Source organism: Lacerta agilis, chromosome 15, assembly GCF_009819535.1.
Source record: "Lacerta agilis isolate rLacAgi1 chromosome 15, rLacAgi1.pri, whole genome shotgun sequence".
NCBI classification, from domain to species: Eukaryota; Metazoa; Chordata; class Lepidosauria; order Squamata; family Lacertidae; genus Lacerta; species Lacerta agilis.
The window spans coordinates 2,834,451-2,862,300 of NC_046326.1; the positions used below are offsets into that span (position 1 = coordinate 2,834,451).

The following is a 27,850-nucleotide window of genomic DNA, read 5'->3' on the forward strand; positions in this document are numbered from 1 at the left end:
CCAGCTTCATTCACTCTGGGGGCACTTGAGCTTTGCTCAGTGGTTCCTAAATAGCATCCATGGTGCAACAGTGGGGCCCTCCATGTTTCCCTTGCCTTATCCACCCCTGATTTTTCTATGTTGAATGGCATGGTCTAAAAGGCGACTGGAAGTGAATTTTGCTGAATGCACTTAGAAGCCTCTCCACCATAATGCAAGGCTCCAGATCATAAGGACAGCAACCAGTGGAGGCTGTTGCTCCATTTGGGCAAATGGGGCACTGCCCCACCAACCTCAGCCTGCCCCGAGCCAACCCTCGCCTGTGTGCCTTCTTACTTGCAACCAATCCATGGCATGGCCCTGGCTGTAAGACCCTTCTTCCTTAGTCTCATTATTGCCCCTTACAGAACTCAGCAGGGAGAAGGATGGGACTAAGACTAGAATTAGTTGGCTCTGCCTGTCAAGGGCTCTAGCGCCACCTGCTGTTGACTCCATGGCCTCCAACCCACACGTCATAATGGGCCCCAGCCACTAGTGACTCCAGGTCTGGAGGGGGCAGAACTGGCATGGGTGCCTCCATTTACTACCCTGCATTAAGAATGCCTGAAGAGGACTTTGGAACCAAGAATATTTAGTTTTATCCAACAAGTGCCATACTTTCAATGCAGGCGGCGTTTAAAGCTACCAGTGCCCGGAGGGGGGGGGGGAGGGAAAAAAACCAAGGCACATTAAAATGCATGCTATACAGGTATTCTGTTCTGCATTTAAAAGCAGACTCCTCTGGAAATTATGTACAGTACATGATTTCTACTATTTATACCACAGAACAAGTCTTGAGACTCTGTTCTCAAGACAACTGCCTTTTGCTCAAGATTCTTTTTAAAGCTTTGAATTAAGATACAGTACATAAGGTTATTTGTTTGCTTTTGAAGCAGTGCAAGAGGTATGCAACTACCACAGTCACGGCTGACCACAGACAAAGTACCCTAATAGAAATAAGGGCCTAGTGGTCACTGAGGTGGCAGACCTGCTGGCTGCACTATACCACTTCAAGCTGCAAGTATGGGGGCCCCATGGCTGAATGTACCTCTGTCTTTAAAAATACAGCCACCAACTAATCCACCCCCTGCCAAGAATCAGTTGGAAGGAACCTTTTGCTCAGTGCAGGATCTGCCATACAGGTTCCCTGACAGATGCCCACCCAGCCCCTGCTGAAATACCTTTTGTGAAGGAGAGCCCATCCTTCACAAAAGGTATTTATTCCTGAGGGAGTCCACCCCATTGCCCAAGAGCGCCTACAGCAAGCACATCAAAGGGTTTCAGCCATGCCAGGTAAAACTTTCCATGAGTGGTACAGTCCAGACACAGATTTAACCCCCCGCCCCCACCAACACACATATGATAACAACACCAGGGACTATTTTGTACCACTGCTATGATCTATAGCAGGGGTAGGGACTCTGTGGCCTGCAAGCTGTTGCTGAACTCAGATCAGTCCCAACCTGCTTGATCAATGACCAGGGATGATGGGTGATATCCAACAACATTTGGAGGGCCACAGGGTCCCCATCTCCATGACCTGGACAACTTGCAACACACCATCAATCTATGGCAGTGCTAGAACTGAGCACACATGACCCCCCAACATTTCCCACCCTTTTCGGTTGCAATGAGATTGATAGAGACTATTTCACTGTATATTCCCCATTGGAAGGAGGAAATCTGTAACACAGGGATGGAGGAAGCCACAGCCCCTCTCATTAGACTCCAACTCCCATCACCCAAAGCATTGGCCACACTGGCTGGGGCTGATGGGAGTTGGAGTCTAACAATATCTGGACAGAGGTTCCTGAACTGTGCTATAGGCATTTGTTGGGAGAGAGACATGCCATTAGTAGGGGTGGGGCAACATGGCTTCTTACATTTTCCTTAAGGTTTCCCTCCTCCTCTGCTGCTAAAAGTAGCAACAGCAACAACTGCAGTAGTGGCAGCCTATCTGCTATTTTACATCGCCACAAAGCTCCAGAGCTAGTTCTGGTAAAGAAAAAAATGGCAGCTGAAACAAGGAGAAGAAGAAAAAGGTGGGAAACATTTGGCAAAATGACCCCTTTTTCCAGTGTGGTGATTGGGAAAACAAAGTACTCAGACCCCCCCCAAATCCCCCCCCTTCTGAAAAAACTTTGGCTGTCCTATTATAGATAAACCTGTTTTTGGTGACCTTCATTCAGATGGTGTGTGCAGGTGTGGGCCAGAACAACTGTTGCAATGGGTTTCTCTCTATGGCAGGTGGGGAACCTGCGGTCCTAAAGGTGCATTTAGACTATAACTCCCATCATCCCCAGCTGGCTGGAGCTGATGTGAGCTGGAACCCAATAACTTATGGAGGATCACAGGTGCCCCCCTTTTCCTGCTTTAGGGTCAACACAGTGCTCAAAATCAGTTTTGGTATAAATCAGGCATTTAAGGGAACTTCAAGCTTGAGAAAATTAAGAGCACAACACTGCGACCATAAGCCCAGATATGACACCCCTATTTGGCCTTGGCCAGCACCATTCATAAGACTTCCCAACTGAAATCTATAGACTGTGCAACTGCTGTAGTTTTGACCCACCACCATTCATCTGCCAACTTAGTTCAGCAGAATTCAGCCTTCAACAGTTGACTTCACTCCCTCCCTCCACAAACTGCAATGGTGTTTGAGCTACAGTACCGTGATAGTTTGGTGTTTGCTGAAGAAGTGCTGTTAACATTCATTGGATTTCTTTATGGGAAGGTGAGTGGAAAGAAAAGAGGGTATTTCCATTTCAGAAATTAAGGGATCCCCTCCCCAACCAGAAATCCCAGGTCCATACAACTTGTCTGAAGACAGCGAAAGAAAATAAATTCTCACCATACCCTTCCCCTCACCCAAAAACCCACCTGTTTTCCAGGGGCTGGTCTATACATTCATTTCAAACATAGGATAAATTTCCCGGGACTATACCACTTCAAGATGCAGATAAGGGGATTGAATTTCTTGGCAGAGGTGAGCAGGGAACATTCACAAACCCCTTGTCAATGAAAAGCCCAGGGGTCAGTGGAGATGGTCCTAGAACAGCTTTCTAGTTGTTGGTTTTTAAGTGTGTTACATCTATGGGCTGTAGCCTATGCTGGTCCTACCCAGAGCAGACACATTGAAATCAATGGACACCTTAATTTCAGTGGGGCTACACTGAGGAGAACTTTGGTGGATACAAGCAATTGTGCTATAAATTTGCAACTCTCCTATCTGCACAATGAAGCAGCTCGGTCCTAGGAGGACTATACCACATGCCATTATTTGTTTTGAATGTGTAGATTAGCTCAGTGTTCCTTAAAATCAATTACAGTAAATTTCTGATGTTTATTAATGCTAAAGGAAAAGAAGAAGTAAATTTCCTACTTTGGTAGAGCTTGGGTTCCCTACACTAGCCTTCACCAAATTACTGCTCTCCAGCTGCTTTGAACTACAATACCCAAGAGCTCAGGTCCAAAGCATCTGGGGGGAAACCGGGTTGGTGAAGGCTGCCCTACACTTCCACTCTCTCAAGGAACATTACACACTCTCTGAGGAAGAACGTTTCATGTGGGACTGAACAGGCCCCTCCCCCCGCAGATTCCGGAAATAGATTTTTAGCTTCTGAGGCTCAGTGATACGTCTCCGATTGAAGTCTGCTCTCGGATGGATTTGGGCACAATGATCTGTCTGCAGGAGGTGGAAAAGGCTGGCCATGTTCGGACCGATTTTTGCCATCAAACTGTCCTTTATGGTTGCCACCGTCTCTTCATCGCATTCCAATAAGCTTCTCACGAGCTTGTTGTAATACCTGTGTTAAGATCAGAAAGTTAGTTGTTCATATTTCCACACCAAAGAACTTCATATGCATTATTTCATCATCATCATCATCATCATCAAATTACTTATACCCCGCTCATCTGGCTGGGTTTCCCCAGCCACTCTGGGTGGCTTCCAACAGGAGATTAAAAATACATTAAAACATCAGTCATTAAAAAACTTCCCTAAACAGGGCTGCCTTCAGATGTCTTCTAAAGTCAGATAGTTGTGTATTTCCTTGACATCTGATGGGAGGGCGTTCCACAGGGCAGGAGCCACTACCAAGAAGGCCTTTTGCCTGGTTCCCTGTAACTTTGCTTCTTGCAGTGAGAGAACTGCCAGAAGGCAGTCAGCATTGGACCTCAGTGTCCGGGCTGAACCATAGGGGTGGACTGGATATGCTCCTTCAGGTATACTGGGCTGAGGCCATTTGGGGCTTTAAAGGTCAGCACCAACACTTTGAATTGTGCTTGGAAACGTACTGGGAGCCAATATAGGTCTTTCAAGACCGGTGTTATGTGGTCTCGGCAGCCGCTCCCAGTCACCAGTCTAGCTGCCGCATTCTGGATTAGTTTCTGGGTCACCTTCAAAGGTAGCCCAAAACAGAGCACATTGTAGTAGTCCAAGCAGGAGACAACCAGAGCATGCACCACTCTAGTGAGACAGTCTGCAGGTAGGTAGGGTCTCAGCCGGCGTACCAGATGGAGCTGGTAGATAGCTGCCCTGGGCACAGAATTGACCAGCGCCTCCATGGACAACTGGAAGTCCAAAATGACTCCCAGGCTGTGTACCTGGTCCTTCAGGGGTATAGTTGCCCCATTCAGGACCAGCGTGTCCCCCACACCTGCCTGATCCCTGTGTCCCCCCAAAACAGTACTTCGGTCTTGTCAGGATTCAACCTCAATCTGTTAGCCACCATCCATCCTCCAACCACCTCTAGCCACTCACACAGGACCTCCAATAAAACGTTGACAAGCACCCTGCCACAAACTTCAGTATCAGAGCCAGAGCGTTTTTTCCAGCTGGAACTCAGTTCCAACACCTCTCAGGTGTGCACCATTGCCATAATAAGAGAAGAGAGGAGGCGCTCAGGATTAGCACCAGCACCTCTTGTTCTAGAAAAATAGCACTGACCGGGGCCTAACTAAGGACTCTCCCACACTTCCACTTCTCCTGCCACTTCCTTCCAGGAAAACCGATGGTTTACAGCTCAATTGGACCAAATGGTGATCAGGTTTTCTGGGGGTTTGATGTTTCTTCCGATTCAGTGGTAAAGAGTGTTTGTTTTCCAGGGAAAAGATGCAAGGCAAACACAAAACTGCTCAGACCCATACCTAAGAAGCACAAGACACGCGGAAAACTGCTTGGGTCCATGGAAAAGTGTGGCTGAGCCATCACATCACTATAATTGTGTGGCTTGTAGCCATGTGAGAGGATTTTTAAAAAATGAATTCTAGATGGAAGGCAATTTTTATTTCAAGCATAATACGCAGAAGGGGGAGGTTTAACCATTTGCACCCCAGCCACAACCCTAATGGAAACCCCCCTTCTTTGTGCTGCAATTAGCAACGGAGTTCACAATGTCAGGCTCTCAGCTACTACATGACACTAGCTTCTCAATGCAAAGGTCTCCATCACTTCCCATTCTGTGGAATGAAGACACATACCGTCATGTGATAGATAACAATCCCATGACTGCAGACATGGGGAATGAATCTCCAACAGGTGGGGCAGTGTTCCATAGACCTTAATGGAGCAGTCTCTGCTACAAAGAGCAGCTTTGATCCTTTGTCCCCTGTGAAGTCCTGATTCAGATTTGGCCCCCAGATGCCTGCTACTTGCACTCTGGGTGGGAGGAGGGAGGCTCCATGATTATATTTGGCTTTAATGTTGGTATCATTTTTGTAAGTTGGTTTGCGGAGGTTTGCTATTATTGCAGTTGCTAGTTGCATGAATAGGGCAACATCCAGTTTGGTCCATGGCTGCAATACACAGGGGCCAGTTTCCCAAGGGGCAGTCCCATGCATCTGAACGACAGAACCACATTGGTGAAGCTAATCTTGGTCATCATCTTTCCTCCCACCAGATCAACCTCTGCAGACTCCAGCCACTGGGGGATGGGGAGAACTGCTTCATAGAACTTGCGGAGTCTGCTTCCAAAGAGCCAGACAGTGGAGTTTTAAGAATCTGAACTATTCTGTCCTGCCCTACAATAACTGCTCCAGAAATGCAAGACATCTTTCATTTAGAGAAAGAAGGTTTTCACACACGATACTAAGAACCTCTTTAAGCATGGAATGAATCAATTCTGAATTAACTAAAAAGAAAGAAAGTAACTTTTAAATGAAATTAATGCTCTGGTCAATGTGACTTTTTCATTCAGTTACATACACAGGAAATAAACGCAAAAGAACACTTGAGAGTTCATGCAACTGGTCAATTCAAGAATGCTGTTGCTGCATTTTTGAGCTGAGGAGTGGCTGCTGGAAGCTGAAACAGATGACAGAAGTCCAGATTTTACTCAATCGTAGTCAATAAGAGACTGATGCAGTGCAGTGGCTTAAGAGGACCTTGAGTTTAACACCCTGCTCAGTAGTTACAAGGGATGGGTGAATTTGTCAATTTTGGTTTTTCTCAATTCTCTAGTCTTAAGTTCACTTCTCCACATTTTCACATCAGTTTTTTTTTAATTACAAAGTCCTCATGAAAATTTACCAGCGTTTTAATGTTAATTTCTCCTAAATCACATTTTTATATGTAGTTTTGACTAATGTCCCCGTACTTAAGGATAGCTGTACACATTTAAAGATTCACCTTTAAACATGTACTGGACTGAATTTCTCCTCTGCCCCTTCCATCAAGGCGTGATAAGCACTTAGAGCACCTGAAAACACCACAGAAATGCTAATAGTTATCTGCGCCCAATGATTCTTTTGTGCTTTCCTTTGGTCTGTTACCCCCACAAATGACAGAGTAGTCCTATGCATTTAGTCTTGCTACTCCAATGATCCTCTCAGAGAGTGAGAAGATCTATCAAGAATTCAGCATGTGGGCGTTTTTTTTTTGGGGGGGGGGTTTGCTATCACTTTTTGGACAGGCAGCTCCAGCATAAACATGGACTTTGAAATAGGAGTGCACACCAAGGTGAGACTTTCATTAGTTGACAACAGCTTGGAGGCTCTGTCCCTTCTTGTTCCAATGGTCAGGGATGATGGGAATTCCAGCATTATCTGGAAAGTCTTGTGTTCTCCACCCCTGGAGAAAAATCTCCTAAGCCGGTCCTGGCATTTGGGCATCTTATAAGGCAGGAAATAGTTAAATAAATAAATAAATAAATAAATAAATAAATAAAGGTTCTGGGAGTGAATCCAAATTACTGGAATCTATGGTTTCTTTATTCAAGGGTCCAGCAGTGTGTTTGGTGAATTTCTTGCATGGAGTTTCAGGCTCATTTCCCAGATGCCATTACTGAAGAGAGGGATTCTTCCCCTAGTAAGACTTTGGCAATTTTCTACATACTTTGCTGGCAAAGGACCCTATTCTAAAACCTGATGGCTTGACAGACAAAAGGATTCAACTTCCAAACTGAAAACAGTTTCTCCTGGATTCACTTTCAATAGCCTGACAAAGCAAACCACCTGTGACTCCAACAAAGCCTTAAAGCAGAGATGGGGAACCTGCAGCCCTCCATATGTTGGTGGACTGCAGCATCCCTCACTCCCATCCAGTGGTGGAGCACTTGTTTAGCACATGAAAGGCCCAGGGTGTTTAGCACATGAAAGGATCGGGTGGCATATGATGGGAAAGATCTAGATTCATCTTGCCTATGCTACATAAATTTCCAGGTTGCACAAAACAACTCTATACCACTCTGCTACTTCAAGATGAAAACACAGATGTCACATACTCAGTTGCTAGATTTTGTGCTGCCATGGATATTTGTCAAAGGATGGTTTGCGCCACAAACAAGGCTCAAAATGCAAGACCTGTGCTCCTTCATGCTCCCTCCCTTATAGTCACTTTTAACCCTTTGTCCTTGTTTTTATCTTTTTAAGTTATGTATGATATAATCATCTTTTAACTACTAGTTTTTTATCCCTTACCTGTTTAAGTCCTATGTGTTCAGTTTATCCACATGTTTTATCTTATGCTTGTCTGTGACTGAAATACAGTTTGATACTGATACTTAGAAGACATCTGAAGGCAGCCTTGTATAGGGAAGTTTTTAATGTTTGGTGTCTTACTGTGCTTAAATTTGTTGGAAGCCACCCAGAGTGGATGGGGCAACCCAGTCAGATGGGTGGGGTATAAATAATAACAGTATTATTGTTGTTGTTAAATTTATATATTGCCCTTCAGTTGAAGATCACAGGGCAGTTTACAATATAAAGAATAGAAAGCCTAAATTGTGAATATAATTAATATGAGACAGCAAGAGCCACGGCAAAATGAAGATCCACAGTGAGAAAGCTATTTGCAACTTCTGGGGGGAAATTCTTAGATGATCTAGAGAACAGGTGATGGGTTGGGAGACAGGACCCTGAATTCCAACACCCAAATGCTCTTGAGCAATAGATAAATTGGACAGAGCAAGAGCTATTCCAGCTGATTATCAAGATAATGACAGAATGATTCGTTTGCTTGAAGCAAGCCATAAGACAAAGCTCTTCCTGACAGTAAGAGCTGTTCGACAGTGGAATTTGCTGCCAAGGAGTGTGGTGGAGTCTCCTTCTTTGGAGGTCTTTAAGCAGAGGCTTGACAGCCATCTGTCAGGAATGCTTTGATGGTGTTTCCTGCTTGGCAGGGGGTTGGACTGGATGGCCCTTGCGGTCTCTTCCAACTCTAGGATTCTATGATTCAAAGCCACCCCTAAAACTGTACTTTGCAACCACTACCCATATAATGTAATAGCTTTGCAATAACTATATATAATACCTGCATATATAAGACAGGAGTGGGGAACCTGTGGCCCTCCAGATGGTGTTGATGAAGTTGTCCTACCATCCATGACCTTGCAGCCTGGGGCTGAGGGTCAATTTGCAGTGCAGCTCTGAAAACAAGCTGCAGACTACCTAGCGATGGGCAATGAGACAGAGTGAATCTAGCCATTAAACAGAGGTCTCCCTAGCCTTAGTGGGCATTCCTGATTGCTTTGCAAACATAGCTTGCATTCCCTGAATATGATAGCCTGTTTCACCCTTAGGATTTCGATTTTTAGAAAATGATTATAATCCCAGACCTATGAACAGCTAAGAACTCTGTAGAGAATGCATGGTGAACTTGCCAAAACCAGGAGAATGGCTCAGAAAAAGTTCACATGGTCAACACAACATAGAACCTTTGAACCCTGAAGGTCTTGGCCTGCCTTCTTTCATGGCTAGCTAAGCCAGAGTGAATTGGTTTGTTCAAATGTAACCAGTTCTGCCACTTCTATGAATCCCAGAATTTAAGAATTTGTTTTCCTCGGTGCAGGATTGAGATGGTTTTTTAAAAGGAGAGAACAGCCCACTCAATCTTCTCACTGATAATCTACACCTCTAGCTATGCCAATACAATTTACTTATTGGCACACCTTATCAGCTCACCTTATGCATGTGCCCCAAACGGAGGGTGTGCATAGCTCAGCAGCAGAGCACCTCCCTTGCAGGTTCAACCCCACCCCAAAAAGTTCTAAGACAACAAAGCTAAAAACAGCAGTGCTTTGAGGGCAGGAGCTTGAGGTGGAAGAATAGGACATCCCCTACCCCAAATATTTGCCCTTATCACATTTGGGGAGGCAGGTGAAAAACAGAGGTTTACTTCATTTACTTATAACACTTCCATACCACCCGCTGACTTAACACAAGTTCTCTGGGAGGTTCATCAGTAACAAGTTAAAACTATAAACATTTCCACAATACACAACACCATCTAAAGCTCTCTCCAACAGACCATTAAGCCTGGAGTCTTATATTACTTAACAGCACTACTGGTTGAGTAGTAGTAGCAGATCCTGCTGCCCAGATCCCCAAAGAACTGCTGCCAGTTGGAGGAGGCCAGAGAGTGAGCCTGTGGTCCTCTGGAGTGGTTGGACTCAAACTCCCAACAGGAAGTATGGTCAAAGGCCAGAAATTACAGGAGTAGCAGCCCAACGATATCTGGCTCACATTGTCATCTGAGTCATGTGAGGCAGTGAAGGTGCTGAATTGGCGCCTTGATTTGCTAATGGGCTGGATGAGGCCAATAAACCAATTCCTGTATATGGGAATATAGGGCTGTGCTTCCCTTGAAGGAACAGGTACATAGTTTGAGGGTGCTTGAGGACCAGATGGCTTCAGTGGCAAGGAGAGTCCTTTCCAAGCTTCAACTGGTTCACCAGCTACAAGTATTCTTGGCAGGGCTGCAGTGGCCCATGCTGTGATCAGCTATTGTTCGAATGACTGCCATGCACTGAGTGAATAATGCACGTGACAGAGGTTTGACAGGTACCACCAGGAGAGATCATATCACATTGATTCCTTAAACAACTGCCCTGGCTCCCCATCCACTTCTAAGCTCAATTTAAGGTGTTGCTGCTTACTTTTAAAGCCCCAAATAGTTTAGGACCTGAATACCTGAAGAAGTGCCCCCTCTATAACCAATTGTCTGTGCTTTCTTACCAGCAGGTTTGGTTGATGATGACATGGGACAGAATCTTCTTCATGGTTGTTGGACTCTGATTCCAACTCCATCAGCCCTAGCCAGCACAGCCAATGGTCAGGGAAGATTGGAGTTGTAGACTAGGAACCTCTAGAAGGTCATACACTACCCTCTCTTGCCTTACAGCAGGGGGTGGGCTACCTCAGGCCTGGGGGGGAATGTAACCTTCTGGACCTCTCTACTGGCCATTGGAATTCATCCCAGGCCGTGCCCCTTATCCCCAGGTCACAACCCGCACTTGACCTGCCTGACACCCTTCTTGAGTGTTTGTCTGACTGGATTGTGCTCCTGGACTCTGATAAGGCTTTGTCTGGAGGGAGGATACAGATGGGTGTGTGACTTCTGTGTGCAGAAACTAGCCTGCTGTACAAGGGTACAAGAATGAATATTACTTGATCCACCTGCTTTTGCCTGCAGCCTCGCAAGGAAATAAGCCATTTGCCTGAGAATCCTTTCCGCCCCCGTACAGGTGTTAGGAACTGACGTCATTTCAGCATTAAGTAAACATGTACCTGTGTACCTAGAATGGAGGTGAGCAACTTTGGGCTCTCCAGGTGCTATTGGACTCCAACACCCATCAACCCCAACCAGTACATTCAACAGCCAAGGCCCTTCATGTGAAGGGCCAATGGTTCCCCACTCCTGCCCTAGGACTTTCAGGCTTCTAAATGAGTGACTGTTTCAATATTCTCTCTCATGTTTAGAGGCCCCTGCAGCCGTTTAAGCTTTGCTAATGGCAGTTTTATGTTGCACCCCACCATGGTATCGGCAGTGATAAAAAGAAGGGCTGTAAGTCTTTAAAACAAATAATTTGTGGAGGGAACAAATCTTCCCCCTTCCTGAAGCAGACAGTACAGTAGAGCAGCCAAGCCTGAAATCATACAAGGCAATGTTTCAGCAAAGAAGGCCTTGCTTGAGATCAAATTGTGAAATAGGAGTCTTTTAAAAACGTTTTAGCCTAGTACACATGCCCACGTGTCAATCTTTTCTCTCCCATTTCAGATACCATTCAAGACTAACCATGGAAAAGGTGCCCTGACCTTTTAATGACCTCCTGTTTGACTGCAGTGCCATCTAGTTCATGCTTAGCTTCTGTTGGAGACAGCTGAGAAAGCAGGATTGCTTCGGGAAAACTTGTGTCAATCTACTAGCTGGGAAATTCTGTTGGCTTTGTTTCCAGCAGCACGAAGGACTCCCCCCCCCTTCAGTCACTTGAGCTATGCAGGTTGGAAGAGGCCCTGCGGCTTCTTAAAGGTAAAGGGACCCCTGACCATCAGGTCCAGTCGTGTCCGTCTCTGGGGTTGCGGCGCTCATCTCGCTCTATAGGCTGAGGGAGCCGGCATTTGTCCACAGTCATGTGGTCAGCATGACAAAGCCACTTCTGGCGAACCAGAGCAGCGCACGGAAACGCCGTTTACCTTCCCGCTGGAGAGGTCCCTATCTACTTGCACTTTGACGTGCTTTCAAACTGCTAGGTGGGCAGGAGCAGGGACCGAATAACGGGCGCTCACCCCGTCGCAGGGATTCAAACCGCCGACCTTCTGATCAGCAAGCCCTAGGCTCTGTGGTTTAACCCACAGCGCCACCTGGGTCCCACCTGCGGCTTCTTACTTCCTCCTATTGCAGAAATTGTTGCCTCCTTATCTGCATTCTCATAATTTTAGCAGGATTAAGACAATCGCATAAAGACCACGAGTTCACAGGAACTTGCCTTACACCAAGTCAGCAAGATAGCATTGAAGAGCTGCAGCCATTTCATTTCAGAATGACAGCCACACTGGTCCATAAAACTCGCTGCCATTCACCCTGACTTGACAGCATTGCTGAACAGGCACTTTTCTTCGCCCTACCTGGATATGCCTGGGGCCTTTGCATACAAAGCAGATGCTCTACCACTGAACATCCTTCAACTTATTGTGGAACAGCTCTAGCTTATTACTACATTTGCATCTTGCCTTTCCCTCCAGGAGCTCCAGTGGTGGACCTGGTCCTCTTTCCACACCAAACTTCACCATCACAATCAACCCAACTTGAACCAGGGTGAGCGCCAGTTTTTGGAGGGTCTATGAGCAATGCACTGACTAGTGAGCCTACCCACTAAAGCAAGTCCACTCTTGCCAGTGGAACCCCTGGCATGTGGCAGGTGCCCAGCCATGTTAACCCTCATCCCTGGCCATGACTTGAACATGCTTTTCCAACAAGTGTACTCATGTCTTTTATAGCACACAAACAAGCCTACCTGTTTGAGAAGTGGTTTGGAAGCTGGACGACTTCTGTGATCGCTTCTGGGTTCTTTTTTGAAATGCCGCAGATGTCCAGCTTGCTGTAACATTCCTCCTGCACCTCAGAAATCATTCGCTGGAATGTGGAGCACCTCCGAATGGCAAGGAACACTTTAGACGTAATGCCATTTGCAATGCACTTCAAGCTCTCCTTCACAAAGGCTTTCCCCTGCCAATTGATTGTTAGGGTGTAAGTGACCAGGTTAAAAGAACAGGAGTATGAATCTTTACTGTATACAATGCTTTTGCCACATGTAATTAATGATCCTCAAGTGGGAACCTCAGTTAGCAATGGGCGAATGTTGATTTTAGTTTCTCATTTTTCCAGGTCTCCACATTTCCAGTTCAAGAGGGGTTTTTTAAAGTTCTCATAAAAATTTAGAAGCATGTTAGTGCTAATTTCTCCCTATACATACATACGTATGTTTTTACAAATATATGCCCTTGCATTGCAAAATTCAGAGAAGTGGTAATTTTAAAATTATAGCAGAGTTTCTGTTTGCATTTTATTTTGGGAAGTGCAAGTTAGGTAAATATGCCTTTAAATGCAAACTAGACTGAATGGGGATGACTCCATTTCAGCATTCTCGACACCCAGCAATGCCTTCTCCCAAGATGCTCCATTCCCCTCCTTTTCTCCTCCCATATTCACTAGCCCTCCCCTCCTTTTTGGTTCACCCTATATAAATATTTTTTTTAATGTACTTTTGCCAACTTGAGTTTTTCACTAAGCCTGCTGTTCATGGATGGTGCTGTTTTGGCTACTTAAGGAGAATTCAGAAAACCAAAATCACCCTTAGCATGTATAATGGTAACTGCAACTAAAGCATCAGTACATACAAAGCTTACTTGGCAACACTGAGGGCTCATGTACACTTCCATTTTCCTCTGGGAAAGCCTGCAGTTTAGCATGGAATCGGAACAAACAGGGGTTGCTGTTTGTGGGTTGCTGTTTTTTTTAAAGTATTTTTTTATTAAAGATTTTCTTGATTTACAAAGGTAGTGCAATGTCTCTCTCGTATTTTTTCCATGTAAGATTTTTACAAGTCAATTTCGTTTGTTGAGACATTAGGAGGAAAGGGGGGAAAGAGGTGGGTGGGGTGGGGGTGGGGGGACGATGTTTCTATTTTCCTTAATATATGTAGAGTTTGGTGTCAGCATTGTTTGTGTAGGTTCTCTGTTGTTCGCTTGTGCTTCTTTGGCAGTGAGAGAGGTCGCGATCGGCGTAGGGTGTGATTGTTCATTTGTGGTTGGCTGTGGTGGTCTTTGGTTTCCTATGTGAGTGGGGTGGGTGAGTGTTTTTGATCTGGTTAGCCATATAGATTTGTATGCTGTCAGTAGATTTTTGTCATTGTCTTGTTGGGCTGTGTGTGTGATGAAGGGGAACCATACTGGGGTGAAGGTGTCTTCTTCTATTTGTCCCCGTGTCAGTTTCAGCTTACTGGTTAGTTTTTCTAGTAGGGCTGTTTCCCCTACTACTTGGTACCATTGGTCCATGCTCACTCCTGACAGGTCTCTCCAGTGTCTGGTTATGATGTTTCTGGCTGCTGAGAGTAGGTGTGTCGTGAGTTCTTTGTGGTGTAAGTGGACATTATTGTCTTGGAAGATGTTGCTGTTTGTTATGATTTAGCACTAAATCACAGGTTTCCTGGGAGAAAGCAGCAAGGGAAAGGCAAAACCACTCAGACCTGTGCCTAGAAAGCCTGGGACAAGTGGAAAAACTCACAGACGTGTGCTTTTTAGGGACAAGCAGAAGAGTAAAGGAGCCCTGAGCCATTTTCTGGTTGGAGACAGAGTTAAATTTCACAACAGATTTCCAGACAGGGAGAGGTTGATTGATAATCCAGGCTGAGAATAAACCAATTAATTTGGTTTGCTCCACACCTAGAGATCTTGTGACAGTAAAAGGTAAAGGGACCCCTGACCATTAGGTCCAGTCATGTCCGACTCTGGGGTTGCGGCGCTCATCTTGCGTTACTGGCCGAGGGAGCCGACGTACAGCTTCCGGGTCATGTGGCCAGCATGACAAAGGCGCACATCATGGAACCAACCTTAATGTTTTTGTTTAATAGTCATGCCAGCCCACTTCCACACATTACTAGTGTGATTACTGGGTGGAACATTGCACCTGATCCTGCATGGCCTGGGCACCAAATATCTACCTTATTTTCCGGCGTATAAGGCAACTGGGCGTATAAGACGTCCCCCAACTTTTCCAGTTAAAATATAGAGTTTGAGATATACTCGACCGCAGATTCTCCACTTTTTTTTTAAACTCTTAAAAAAAAAATCCAAGGAAGCCAGCTGACAATACATATTTAACTTAACCAAAATCAGGACAAAATAAAAGCTTCCCTTCAACAGTTCTGTAGAAGTTGCTTGCAAGCTTTCTCTTTCATAATCTGGGATACAAATGTGTCAACTGATTCAGTTATATAAGGTTGTGCATCCATCACCTAGAAGGCTAGATACCACCCTCAAAGCTCTTCCTGCTCAGGGAGCAACCAAAGGACAGTAAGTCTAGTTCTTTCATCTCTGTAGATAATAAAATAAAATAAAATACATGCAACAACTACTTTACACTTGTTCCATGCATGCACAGTGGCTCACACAGACTTTGCCACAACCCAGAAGCAGCTGGAAAAGGGGGCGCAGTAGGGTGGGGACGTAACGAGGCATAACAGGGTGGAGCAGGCTTACACATACTCCGCTGTCCCACGTGGGGGCCCAGAATTGCAACCCCCACACAAATTGGGGATTGCCTGTAAAACGAAAAGACCACACCATGTAGTGCAGCCACATAGCACAAATTGTTGAGGAGAGAACATTGAAGCAAAATTAGTGTAAGTGGCTTCCTACATTTTGATCTTTTCTTATTATTTTTTTACCTGCCATTTATCAGCAAGTTCCAGGGTAGGTTACTACAATTTAAAAGTAAATGTTAAAAGCAGTTAAATTGGTCATAGGAATAGGGTGTATGCTGAGAACACACACCAGCAGGTGTCCAAGGTCAGGGTAAAGCGAGGTGCCATAAGCATACAATGAAAGCTGTATAATGATGGTGCCACACCCATCTCTGTGGGGAGGGAGTTCCACAACTTAGGGGCTGCCACAGAGAAGGCCCTCTGCTGGACTTCACCCCCCTGTGAATGTCTGAGGACGGAGGAGTTACCAAGAGGGCCCCTCTCTTCAGCTGATCTTATCATCTGAAAGGAATGAGACAGTCTCTCCGAAAGTTGGGACCTTTTAAGACTTTAAACACCTCAAATTGGGCCTGGAAAGGAACTGGCAGCCAAAATAGCTGTTTCAGAACAGGGGTTATGCGAGTTCCAAAAGCATCCCCCGTCAGTAATCTTCTACCCCACAGATATAGATGCTTTGCATATGAAATCCCATCTGACTGGGATGGCAAGAAAGCCTGCAGCTCTCTAAGCATTGCTTGACTACAGCTCCCATCAGCCCTGACCACTGGCCAAGCTGACTTTTTTTGGGGGGGGGGCAATGAAATCCAGCAATATCTGGTGGGCCATAGTTTCCTGCCCTAGTCCCTACTTTAGATACTCTGCTACTCAGTGATGCTTAAAGCAAAAAATCCTCTGTTAGAAAACAAACAAACACACCCATACCCTATAATAATGAACTTTAAAATTTGCCAGTTTGCTGTTCTTATTTAGTGGTATCTTAAAATCTCCTGCCTAAGGAAAGCCACTCCACCTTGTCCAATGGTAGGAATGGCCAGGGCTTACACTTGGTGGGTTAGGTGCCAAGTTTCTAATTCCTAGCCCCCTAGGAAACAGAAGTGCAAGTCATGTCAGGCTGATCTGGCACTGCACATCTCCCTGCCAGCTCCCACGGTAGGAGTGGCTGTGTGAAAAGAACATTTGTTTCCTCTGGAAAGGGAAGCTTGATTCTCCACCCCACAAGACATCCTCTGCCAAGCCTTCACACACAGTGAGCGGAAAATGTACTGTCATAGAACAGACCCCTAGTCCCAACCCATCACTTGAATGTATCCACTGTGTTAATATTTTTTTAAAAAAACAACAACAACTGAATAAACTGTCTCTGGGTACAAGATATCACATATTTGCAGCAAATGAAGCACCTGACATATCCGCAGCTACTTAAAATATAGGTGCTTAAGGGACAAGGGGCAATTCAGAAGCTCTTCATGCAACCAGCAGCTTTGTTGCAGCTCAGTATCATTGATAACTGACCAGCACTGGCTTCCCAGAACTTCAGGCTGGAGTCTTCCCCAGGTCTACCTGGAGATAACAGGGACTGAACCTTGGACTTTGGGGAAGCTATCTGCCAGTGAGCTACGACCCTTATTTGCTCAAATAGCTGGGACTGCACCAGGCTTAAGAACAAAATGGGCCATATACAAATAAAATTATATACAGTATGTATCCCCAGTCGTGGGCCATGTTGGCTGGGGCCAAGGAAAGTAGACGCCAACATCATCTAGAGGGCCAAAGGTTCCGCTATCCCTGTCTTAAAGAAAACAAGACACTTCATTTTGAGAGGATACACACATGCATACAGCAACCAGCATCTTAGAAGAAGCATTTCCTTCTGTGGAATAAGAGAATGCTTCTTTTTAAGATTGCATTTGATATCTGCAGTTGTTGTAAGACAGGGGTTGGGAAGTGCCAGCCCAAAAGCTGATTTAGGCCACTGAGGCTTCCCTGTTTGGCCTGTAAGGCTGTCTCAGCCAAGCCAAGTCCACTCTGCATCAGCTTCACTATATGAAGACAGGTGAATTCTGAGAACTTATCTACAATACAATAGTATTGGCTGCAGCAGCATCTCGCCCCTGGGCATATGAGTCAAAGAAAGCTGCCTCCTACTCAGACTCCTGGCCCATATAGCTCAATAGTACCTACACCAAGGGGAACCAGTGGCCTTTCAGATGTTGCTGGACTACAACTCCCACCATCCCTGAACATTGACTATATTGGATGGGGCTGATAGGAGCTGGAGTCCAACAACATCTAGAGGACCAGCTGTTCTCCACCCACTGATCTGCACTGACTAGCAGAGACTCTCAAGGGATTCAGACAGGAGACTTTCCTATCTCTAAGTGGAGATGCCTTTTGCATGGAAGGCATTGTACCACCACGGAGCCCTGGCCCTTCTTCCCCTGCCCATCAGCAAGGAAGCTGCAAGGGAAAAGGGGTTAGGTTGATACTGTACCTGTGTGTCAAATTTAGCTGCACTGTAGAGAAAGGATTTGCAGATGTCATACATGCCGCCTGTGTCACATGTGGAATTTTCCAGGCAGGCAAAAGCACCACACCCTACCTGGAGGGCACTATTTAAACACCGCACCACATCCGCTGCAAAAGAGAAGGGGTAGAGAGAAGGAGAGTCCATCTTAATACAGACTTCTGCCATGCCTCATGTTTCCATAGCAGCTTTCAACTCAATTGAAGGCATTTGCCAGCAATTGTTAAGTCATTGCTTTCCTCTTGGAGTGTGCACATTCTACACATCACCTTTAACAAGCATCCACAGCTAAGCCACCACACCTCAAATGCATTTCTACTGCAAGAGTCAGCTTCCAGCACCTTGGAGAGTACATTTTCTGCATCAAGCCTTTTTTGTGTGTGAAATACACCAGGAAGACACCATCCCAGAAAGTCTTAGTGCATAATTGGACAGTTGAAACACAAGTGGCAGGCACTAAGCTAAGTTTCTGAAGACACTGTTGCCTACTCATCACAAACACAGTAAGCCAGACGTGCTGCATTTGGGGGTTCTCCTGTTCATTTCAGTGAGGTGGATTTCTGCCCTGAAGTCCAGCCCTCATAGCATCACTGGTTTTAGGGACTCTAAGTTGGAAAGCATGACTGCCAAGAAAATGAAAGTTTGTGGTGCTTTCATTTTACAAACCAAGCTGAGAAACCTTTACCCCAATTATGATGCCACTTTATAAACATTTGATTTGTCGCTCCCAAACTGGTGCCCTCCAGCTGTTTTGGACTACAAGCCCCAGTCAGCCCACCCAGTGGTCAGTGATGATGGAAACTGTAGTTCAGGCATGGACAAACTTGGCCCTCCAGATGTTTTGGGACTACAACTCCCATCATCCCTAGTTAACAGGACCAGTGGTCAGGGATGATGGGAATTGAAGTCCCAAAGCATCCGGAGGGGCAAGTTTGGCCATGCCTGCTTGTAGTTCAACCAAGCTGGAAAAAGCTGCATTAGATGAATCTTCCCATCTCACCCTTCCACATTGGCGCCATAGTGAGAATGGTGGAGAGGAGTTTGTGTGTGTGTGTGTGTGTGTGTGTGTGAGTGACTATTAACATACCAAAACATTTTTATTGCATCAAGAACCATAGCATAACCCTACTGTTTGTAGCAATGTAACCCAGTTTTACAAAGCAGGAAGAAACAAGCACATAGTTACAGTCCTGCAATGCGACACAGTTTACAACAAGCAATGAATGTCAGACTTTGGGGCTATTACAACTGCACATTCAAAATGGTTAGTATGTACAGAAACACCCTTCCCAAAGTGCTAATTCCAGACATTGCTAGTTTGATATATCAGCTTACTGCCAATGCACCCAAGAAGCTTCACATTTTATTTTAACAGCAGCCATTGCAATGAAAAGACAGACAGGTAGGGAGGAGGAAAAAGGCAAAGTTGGGTTGTCATGGCCACTGCAAGACAATCCTGGGGTGGATGAGCAGCCAAATGGCAGTTCATTCCAGCTGAGCTGCTTGAGTGGGTGTTGCTGTCTCACCTCTCCTCGAGAAGCAGCCAGGAAAAGGGGCTGCGTATGACGACAATTCTGAGAAAGGACACTTTGGCCCACCCAGGCTCTCACTCCAATGCAACCATCACAAATCCTTAAGTCAGGAGTGGGGAAATGCCACCCCACAGGCCTAATAAGCCTTGCCAGGCCTCCTCCTTTGACCAAGCCACACCTACCTGCCCTACATCTGATGTCATATATGTGGGGTGAGTAAAAACTCAACTGCACCAAAATGGGGTTTGCCAGCACTGCTTGCCAGCTGACCACCAGGGCTTGAATAACACTGTGCCTTTGCCTGCACAGTTTGATTTCAACCCCTGCAGTCAAAAATAGAGGTCAATGTGACATAATGTGGTTGACAAATAGGTGACCCCACTCCCTGTGAAGCTTGGCATGAAGGGGGTGGGGAGATAAGGATCCTGCTTGCCTGCCTGCCAGATCCCATACCTTACTCCTTATTCTTCTATAATGGCTTGCTTAATGCCACTCAATGAGTTTTGGGCTGAATTTATGAACTATGGGCTTCATCAGTTAAAAAGACACACATGACCATTATGCTCACTGAGGCTGTAATCCTAGGCTCATTTACCAGGGAATAAGTCACATTTAATTTAATTGGGCTTGCATTTGAGTAGACATGTATGGGACTGTTGGCTTCCAATTTCATTCCAATGATTAAACTCTATTATGTAGCATGGGTGTGTTCCTGCATGTATAGGAAAATGGTAATTTCCCATTCCAAGTCAACATACAGACAAGGGAGAGATTATTTGTAGAAAAAGCATTTTTGAATTATTGCTAAAATTCTGGGTGACATGCCAGTAAAGCTTTCAAGGATAGGATGCCAAGAGGCACAGAGGAATACCTAGCATTTTATGGACTAAAGGTGTGGCTGCAATGGATACATAATGGGCATGTTTCTCTGGAATGCTTGATTGGAAAAGTGTTTCTGAACCCATGCTACAGTGCTGTGCTGTCCCTCTTTTGTTTCTGGGTAGCAATGGATGACTGTGCTAATTTTGGTTTCTCATTTTTCCAACTTTAAGTTCTCCACATTTACACATCAGTTTGAAATTAGTATTTCTTGTGCCAAGTTTCCCTATGCATATTTTAGACATGATTTTGCTTAATAAAATAAGTTTGCAAAGAAATTTCCGCCAATATATACATTTATATGCACACTGTATTAGGTACATTCTTATGCACATCACATGCGGGAGAACTGCATTGCAAAATTTGGTGAAGTGCAAATTCTGAAGGATGGCTGTGCTCTAGTTTAAATAATGTTTCGGAAAGTAAGTACAGTACTGGGTAGCTTTGCCTTTATATGTAAACAGAAGTTAATTTCTCCTCCATTTGGGGGCTGTTAAGTACTGTCAAATATGTTGTATATCCCTACAGGGGCAACCTGGTTGGATGGGCAGGGGGTGTAAGTAATAAATCACCACCCCACCCTTTGTAAAAACCAGGATTACCTCTGAGGTGCATATAAAAATAAAATAAAAGCCATCACAGAAGCTAAGGCACACCTGATGGCATTCCAACTCTTACAGAACACTACAAGCATTCCAGAATAAAAGAAGGCGCCTTAACTCACCTCCTGAAAGCATGCACCGACACAAAGTGTTGGGCATCACTTGAAGGTAATTCTGGAGGAACTGTGGCCTCATTCCTCACCTTGCCAACAACTGGCTGATGCTCCAAGGGGCCTTGGTCACCAACCTTAATGGGCAAGGGGTTCATGTAGGGAGAGGAGCTACTTTGCATATGTTGGACCCAGACTATCTTGATGTGAATGCTCTCCCCAGAGAAGGACACATGGTGCCATCATTGCTTGCTTTTTGGCACCAGGATGAAACATTTCCTGTATTGCAGGGGGTTGGACTAGATGACCCTCGAGTGCCTTCCAACCCTAAGATTCAATGATTCTTACTTACCCAGGCTTCCAATTGCTAATTGAGCAGGTAGTGTTATGTTTTCTGAACTTTTAGTGCTCATCTTTTAGTGGGGTGGGAAGGATTTGTCTATTTTTGTTCAGGAGAACTTCCTAATGGACATTTCTACCTGCTTTAAATTCAGTCACCCTTAATGATGCCCCAAACCTCCCATCTAAAACAGCTGTATTATGGTATAAACCATATAACCTAGCCTAAAGAATCACTACAGAAGGGGGTCAATTTGCACAACTATCCTTTCTGTTCCAAAACTGAACTTCCCGTGCTTCTGGTGTGACACACTAAAACAGTTTAAATATAGGAAACTGCAGTCCCTTACACTTAAAAATAGATAATGCATTTTACACTCATTACGTTGTTTGCTTTCTGTGTGGAGGTGTCATGGAATTGGCAGCTGAGCATTGCAGCGCACAGCTGGAAGAAGCATGGGATGAGTATATAGAAAGAGGCAAATTACCATTGCCTTAGGATTATCTCTCGGTGGCCAAGAGCAGTAGACCAGCACATGGGCTCATAACAGGTGCTCACCTTCATCAGCCACGTAGGGAAGTTGTTGAAGCAGCAGGACCTGATGCTTCCAAATCATGTTGGGTGTTTGAAGGGGATGCACTGTGAACATGTCCATCTGCTTAAATAAGGACCCAATGGTGCCATCAGGAAAGGACTTTGAAGCAGAAAGGGAGGGTCCCATTTGATGGGATGAGCACAGGGCTTCCAGATGCAGCAAGCTGGCTTGCCACATTTGATAGTAATTATTATTTAAATTCTCATTTAAAGGGGGCCCATAAACCCAGAATCTAACCTTACCTTATCACTGTAAGCATTTTGGACAAATGTTTCTTTATCTTTCAACTCCAGTTTGAAAAGCTGTCACTAATACAGGCTTTCTAATCCCACTAAGTTGAGTGTAAGTAAGGCTCCAGTTAAGATTTTGCAGACAGTCACGGTGGCAAAATGGTTGAAGTGTCCGACTAGGATTGAGGTGACCCAGCTTTAAATCCCTACTCAGCCATACAACTGACTGAGTGACCTTGGGCTAGTCATTTCTGGGCATAACCTACCTTAGAGGGTTGTTGAGGGGGATAAGATGGAATGTACAGGGAGAAAACCATGTAATCCCCTTGAGCTCCTTGATGGAAAATTAGTAGAGTAATGCAGTAAATGTAGTTATAGCCCAGTAGTTAAACTCATGGAGGCGAGTAGAGCAGCATACAGAACCTAGGAAGAGCCGCCAGAGTTTGTGCACAAGATTGAACTATTTAAATATGTCAGCAGGACAATTTTCTTCCAGAAGCTGGCTGACAATCCACCAGATTTCTCCCCTGCCTGCAGGTAAATTGGTATAACATTTTTCTCCAAGCTGAATTTCTACTCAGTCATGCAAAGGGAAATCTGTTACTTTTTGCCTGATCATGTTAGGAATGACGTGCAAACCAGGACTTTTAAAAAACTGGGATGCTATTTCGCAGGGCAGCAGAGGATTTCAGACAGTAGTTCTAGAAACCTACTGAAAAAGCTCGTTAATTTCTAGTCAAGTGTAGCATCTTGCAGTGGGTACCTTTTAAATGAGAACACTGCATGTTTCAATGCTAACTTATATGCAAGGAAAGAGAACTATTTGATAAGACAAAGCTCTCTGCAAATCATCCCTAACCATCCTCATAAATAAATACGCAGTGTGTGGGGTGGTGGTTATTATTATTTGTTAATATGTTTCGTATTTTTGTGTTTTTATATTGCAAACTGCCCTGTGATCTTTGGATGAAGGGTGGCATAGAAATTTAATGAATGAATGAATGAATGAATGAATAAAACAACTCATTTTATAACAATATGCTTCCATAGATTCAGGTTATAACTTGGCACTTAGCGTGTTTAATATGTATTAGGGCTCTTATTGTTTTAGGCACAGTGGAATAACCGAGACCCTTTGTTTCTATAGCAACCAAGTACAAAAGGAAATTGAGCAAATACCCTAGAAATGTGCTGCAGAGTCTTGCAGGTCTGAAATAGCAGCCTCTCTTGGCAAGTGTCAAATCAGAGGAGTATAAATGTCTTTGTTTTAAATGGGTGCATGTGATGCCTGCCAGCACTGGAAGCATAAGCAGCAGCCAACAGCTTAGCCTTTTCAAAAGTGTTTAGTTTCAGGATTACTTGCAGCAATGGATAAGTCAGCAAAACATATACAGCCCATTTCTCAAATGGAACTAACTTGTTTTAAGACTGTGTATTGGTAACATGCAACACGAGAATTCCTGATTTGACTGCAGAGCAAGGGAGGGTTAAAAGTTAGAAGTCAGAAAGGGATGGTGTAGATTTTCAGATGTAGGTACTTACATGGGGTACTCTGTTCCCAGTACAGCTATTAAGGCTCCATACACACCATCCACTTAAAACACATGTAAATCATATCACCCCGAAAGAATCTTAGGAACTGTAGTAACCTCATAGAGGGGTAACCTCATAGAGCTACAGTTCCCAGTACCCTGAACAAACTACGGTTCTCAGGATTCTTTTTTCGGGGGGGGGGCAGGGAGAACGCCTTAAGTATATGGTGCATACACAGCCACTCACCATCTTTCTATTTCCAGAGTAGTATGTTAGCTCTGTTAATCTGCTGCAGCTAACATCACGAAAAGTCTTGGGGCACCTTGAAAACCAGCCAATTTAATTCTAGCAGAAGCTGCTTGGGGGGCGGGGCGCAATTCATCAGAGGCATGAAGTGTTCGCTAGGGAATGGTGCTTAACTTGGAGATGGGCGAACCATTCTGCTTCAGTTTAATTCTCCAAGAAGACTGGAGGTCTCCGAAGTGGACGGCGCAGTGTGAACCACCTCGAATACTACCCCGCATTTAGGATCACTACGCCAGCTCCTGAAACGAGCGAGCGCTCTCCTCCCATTCATTCGGCCGCGGAACAGCGGCAGAAAGAGAGGGAGAGAAGCAGCAGGAGGCATATTAACCCAGCGCAAAGTTCTCCTGCGCAAGCTCCCCTCTTGCACACAGCTCCCGTCCTTTCTTTCAGCTTGCGCAGGAGAACTTCCCGCCTGCGTTTGCTGCCAAAGTGAGCCGCAACAGCTGTCTGTACGGGCTCCTGCCTGGAAAAGCGATGGGCGCGCGGAGGAAAGAGGGTACCTGAATTTTGCGCGGCCAGCCTGACCTTCCTGGGGCTGAAGGAGTCGTTCTGCTCCACTTCATAAGTCGCAGCAGCAGCGGCCGCCAGCAGCAGCAGCACCGCGGACCGTCGGAGCATTCTCTGCTAAGTTTCCGCTAAGTTCGCGCTTCGGGCTCTCCTGGGCTTCTCTCGCTTTGTGGCCACCTCTCGAGCTGGAGCGAAGACGCGGAGCGCGGACGCAGCAGAGCGCGCGGCAGCGGACGGGGCTTGAGAAATGAGCAACCGATTGACTGACGCGCCCGAGTCCGTAAAAGCCGCTGCTCTCCGTCGCCACTTGGACTCCGACTCCTACTCGCTGCAGGTGACCAACCTGGAGTTTTTATAGCCACCCTGAGAGGTTCCTTCCCCCTCCCCACCCCTACCTCCAAGTTCAAGAGCCAATCAGGAGATGCGGTGGGCAGCCAATGGGGAGCTGTGCTCATTCAAGCACAGGAAGCCTGGAACTTCATAGGAAGAATTTTTTCCAGCCCATTAAAAGAACTTGTCAAAGAGGAATATTAACCAAAAGAAAAGAAGGAGCATAAATTTTCATTTGATGGGGTGGTTCGGGGAAGAATTTAACTCAAGCTGCATGCTATGAATTGAGTGGCAACAAATTCATAACAAGAGTAAACTATCTTGTGATTCCATTTCTATCTCACCTTTCCTCCAAGGAGCTGAAGGTGGTGCACATGGGTCTCCTCACCTCAATTTTATCCTCACAAATATCCTGTGAGGTAGGTTAGGCTGAGAGATAGCAGCTGGGGCCCAGGGTCACCCAGTGAGCATCGTGGTCCAGTGGGAATCCGAACCCTCATCTCCCAGCTCCTAGTTCAATACCGTCACCACTCACCATACTTGCCAATCTTCCCTTCTTGGGCAAGGTAGTTGTGGAGCAGATTCAGGCACTTTTGGAGGAAATTGATTTTCTGGATCCATTAAGGGCTGGTGTTGGCACAGAAACTGCTTTGGGCACCCTGTGTGATTACCTCTGTCGGGAGAGTGACACGGGAAATGTGTCCCTGTTAATTCTCCTCAATATCTCAGCAGCTTTCAATACCATCAGCCATGGTATCCTCTGGAGCAGCTGTCCAAGTTAGGGTTGGATCGCACCACTTTGCTGTGGTTCTGGTCCTAGCTCGGTGTAAGGGAGCTTCAGACAAGTGTCCAAAGTGTATCATATACACTGCAACACCCTGGCCCAGTTCAATCCCCCAACATCTCTACTAGATGTTTTTGAAATACAACTCCCATCAGCCCTAGCAAGTGTGACCTAAGGCTAGGCATGATGGGAGTTGAAGTTCAGGGTCAAAAGTTCCCCACACCAAACAATGTGATACAGTTTTCTATGCATGCATCATCAGATTGATGTCAGTGGATTTGTGGGTTGATTCCATTGCACTTGAGGAGCTGCAAAAGTTCAATCTGTGATGTTCCATCAATTCCACACATACAGATGATTCCTTGATACTGCAGTGATCAGCTGATAAACATGCATGTATGAACCAGCAACCCTTGATGACTGATGGTGGAATGTCTGTACACTGAAAAACATTTTCTCTGCAGTGATATGGAAGTTCTCTCTGTGGTGTGTGCTACCCGTGTTGGCCCATTCAATGATTTTTGCAGTCATCAAGCAGGGAACATACATGCTTGAACCATCATCCTTCTGTCTCTTTATGCAGATACCTGCTGTACACATTACAGCTCTTACATGTAGGCTGCCTCAAACAGTTGTGTGTGGTGGCAGCTCAATTCCATGGAGAATTGCCACAGCTGTGCAAGGCACTGCCAAGACTTAAACAAACTCACAAAATCAAGGAAAGGGTAGTAGTAGAGCAAGTGCCTGCAAAAGGTCCCTGATTCAATTCTAGGCATCTCCATGTAGGGCTGGGAGAAACCCTGGAGAGTCTCTACCCGTCAGTGTTGACAACAATGAGGCAGATGGATCAATGCTCTGACTCAGTGTAAGGCAGCTCCCTAAATTCCCTTGTATAAAATGTCCCCCAAAGATTAGTTTTTGTAAAAAAAAGAGAAAATTATTTCAAATAGTTAAGAATCTGCCAAATAGCCTGGAGATCACCATGACATGCATGCCAATGAATTTAGGAACCTGCAAGGCAGGTAGATTAAAATAATAATTATCAATTGTGGCTTCCCCATCTCACTACTACACAAATTCCAGAACAGAGAGAAACATGATGCAATAAGTTGCTACTGTTGAATCTGATTTTGTTTCCATGGTAATGACAATTTCATAGACTGCTGGTGTTCATTTGGATAGGTGGGTAAGTGCAGGGAGTGTAAACTGACGGCAGAAATCCCACAGTTGTAGGTGAGTTAATAAGGTCAGGTTCCATGTATTTCAGTAGCATTCCATCCGCTGAAAAATGGAATCATAGAATCATAGAGTTGGAAGGGGCTCCAAGGATCATCTAGTCCAACCCCCTGCAATGCAGGAATCTTTCGCCCAATGTGGGGCTCAAACCCATGACCCTGAGATTAAAAGTTGCATGCTGTAGCAGCTGAGCTATCCAGCAGTCCATGCTCTATAATAGTGGAATAGCCATTTGTTTTGAAAAATCTAGCCCTTTTCTTGTCCATCCAGAGTTAACTGATCAGTTACTCAACAATACATTGGAAGAAGATACAACTGATTCTTCTTTTGTGGGAAGGACTGTAACTCATTGGCAGAGCATCCACACTGCATGCAGAAATCTAGTGGATATTGTCTCCAGTGCACATTTGAAACAATGAAGGTTGATGAACACTAAGGCAGTGCTTAGCCTGCCATTTCCCATATTGCCACTATGGGGAACACATCATAGGACAATGATGGCTTCTTAGCATATCTTTAACCAGGAGAACCTATGTGCAAATATAGTACACAGCGAATGGCATAGAGCAGAGATGAGAAGAACCCATGGAGCTTCATGGAGCTAATACCCCAGAGGACAGGATCACACTTCAAAATGACCTTAACAGATTAGAGAACTGGGCCAAAGCAAACAAGATGAATTTTAACAGGGAGAAATGTAAAGTACTGCACTTGGGCAAAAATAAAATAAAATGAAATGAAATGAAAGGCACAAATACAGGATGGGTGACACCTGGCTTGAGAGCAGTACATGTGAAAAGGATCTAGAAGTCTTGGTAGACCATAAACTTGACATGAGTCAAAAG

General features: G+C 45.2%; 1 protein-coding gene across 1 annotated transcript; it reads right to left on the minus strand.

The window, feature by feature from the left end:
• Positions 1-2,728: 2,728 nt before the first annotated feature.
• Positions 2,729-24,976, minus strand: STC1 (stanniocalcin 1). The gene is made up of 4 exons (XM_033172329.1): positions 24,649-24,976; positions 17,989-18,131; positions 12,750-12,961; positions 2,729-3,824 (listed from the first exon to the last, which is right to left on the minus strand). The coding sequence occupies exons 1-4, from the start codon at positions 24,764-24,766 to the stop codon at positions 3,554-3,556; spliced, it is 744 nt and encodes a 247-aa protein (XP_033028220.1). The 5' UTR covers positions 24,767-24,976; the 3' UTR covers positions 2,729-3,553.
• Between the last annotated feature and the right edge of the window lie 2,874 nt (positions 24,977-27,850).

Coding starts and splice junctions, on each gene's coding strand:
- STC1 (XM_033172329.1), bottom strand. CDS start 24,766: ATGCTCCGACGGTCCGCGGTGCTGCTGCTGCTGGCGGCCGCTGCTGCT. Junction 18,132..24,648: donor GCTGGCCGCGCAAAATTCAG/GTACCCTCTTTC, acceptor TCTCTTTTGCAG/CGGATGTGGTGCGGTGTTTA. Junction 3,825..12,749: donor CCAAACCACTTCTCAAACAG/GTAGGCTTGTTT, acceptor ATCTTAACACAG/GTATTACAACAAGCTCGTGA.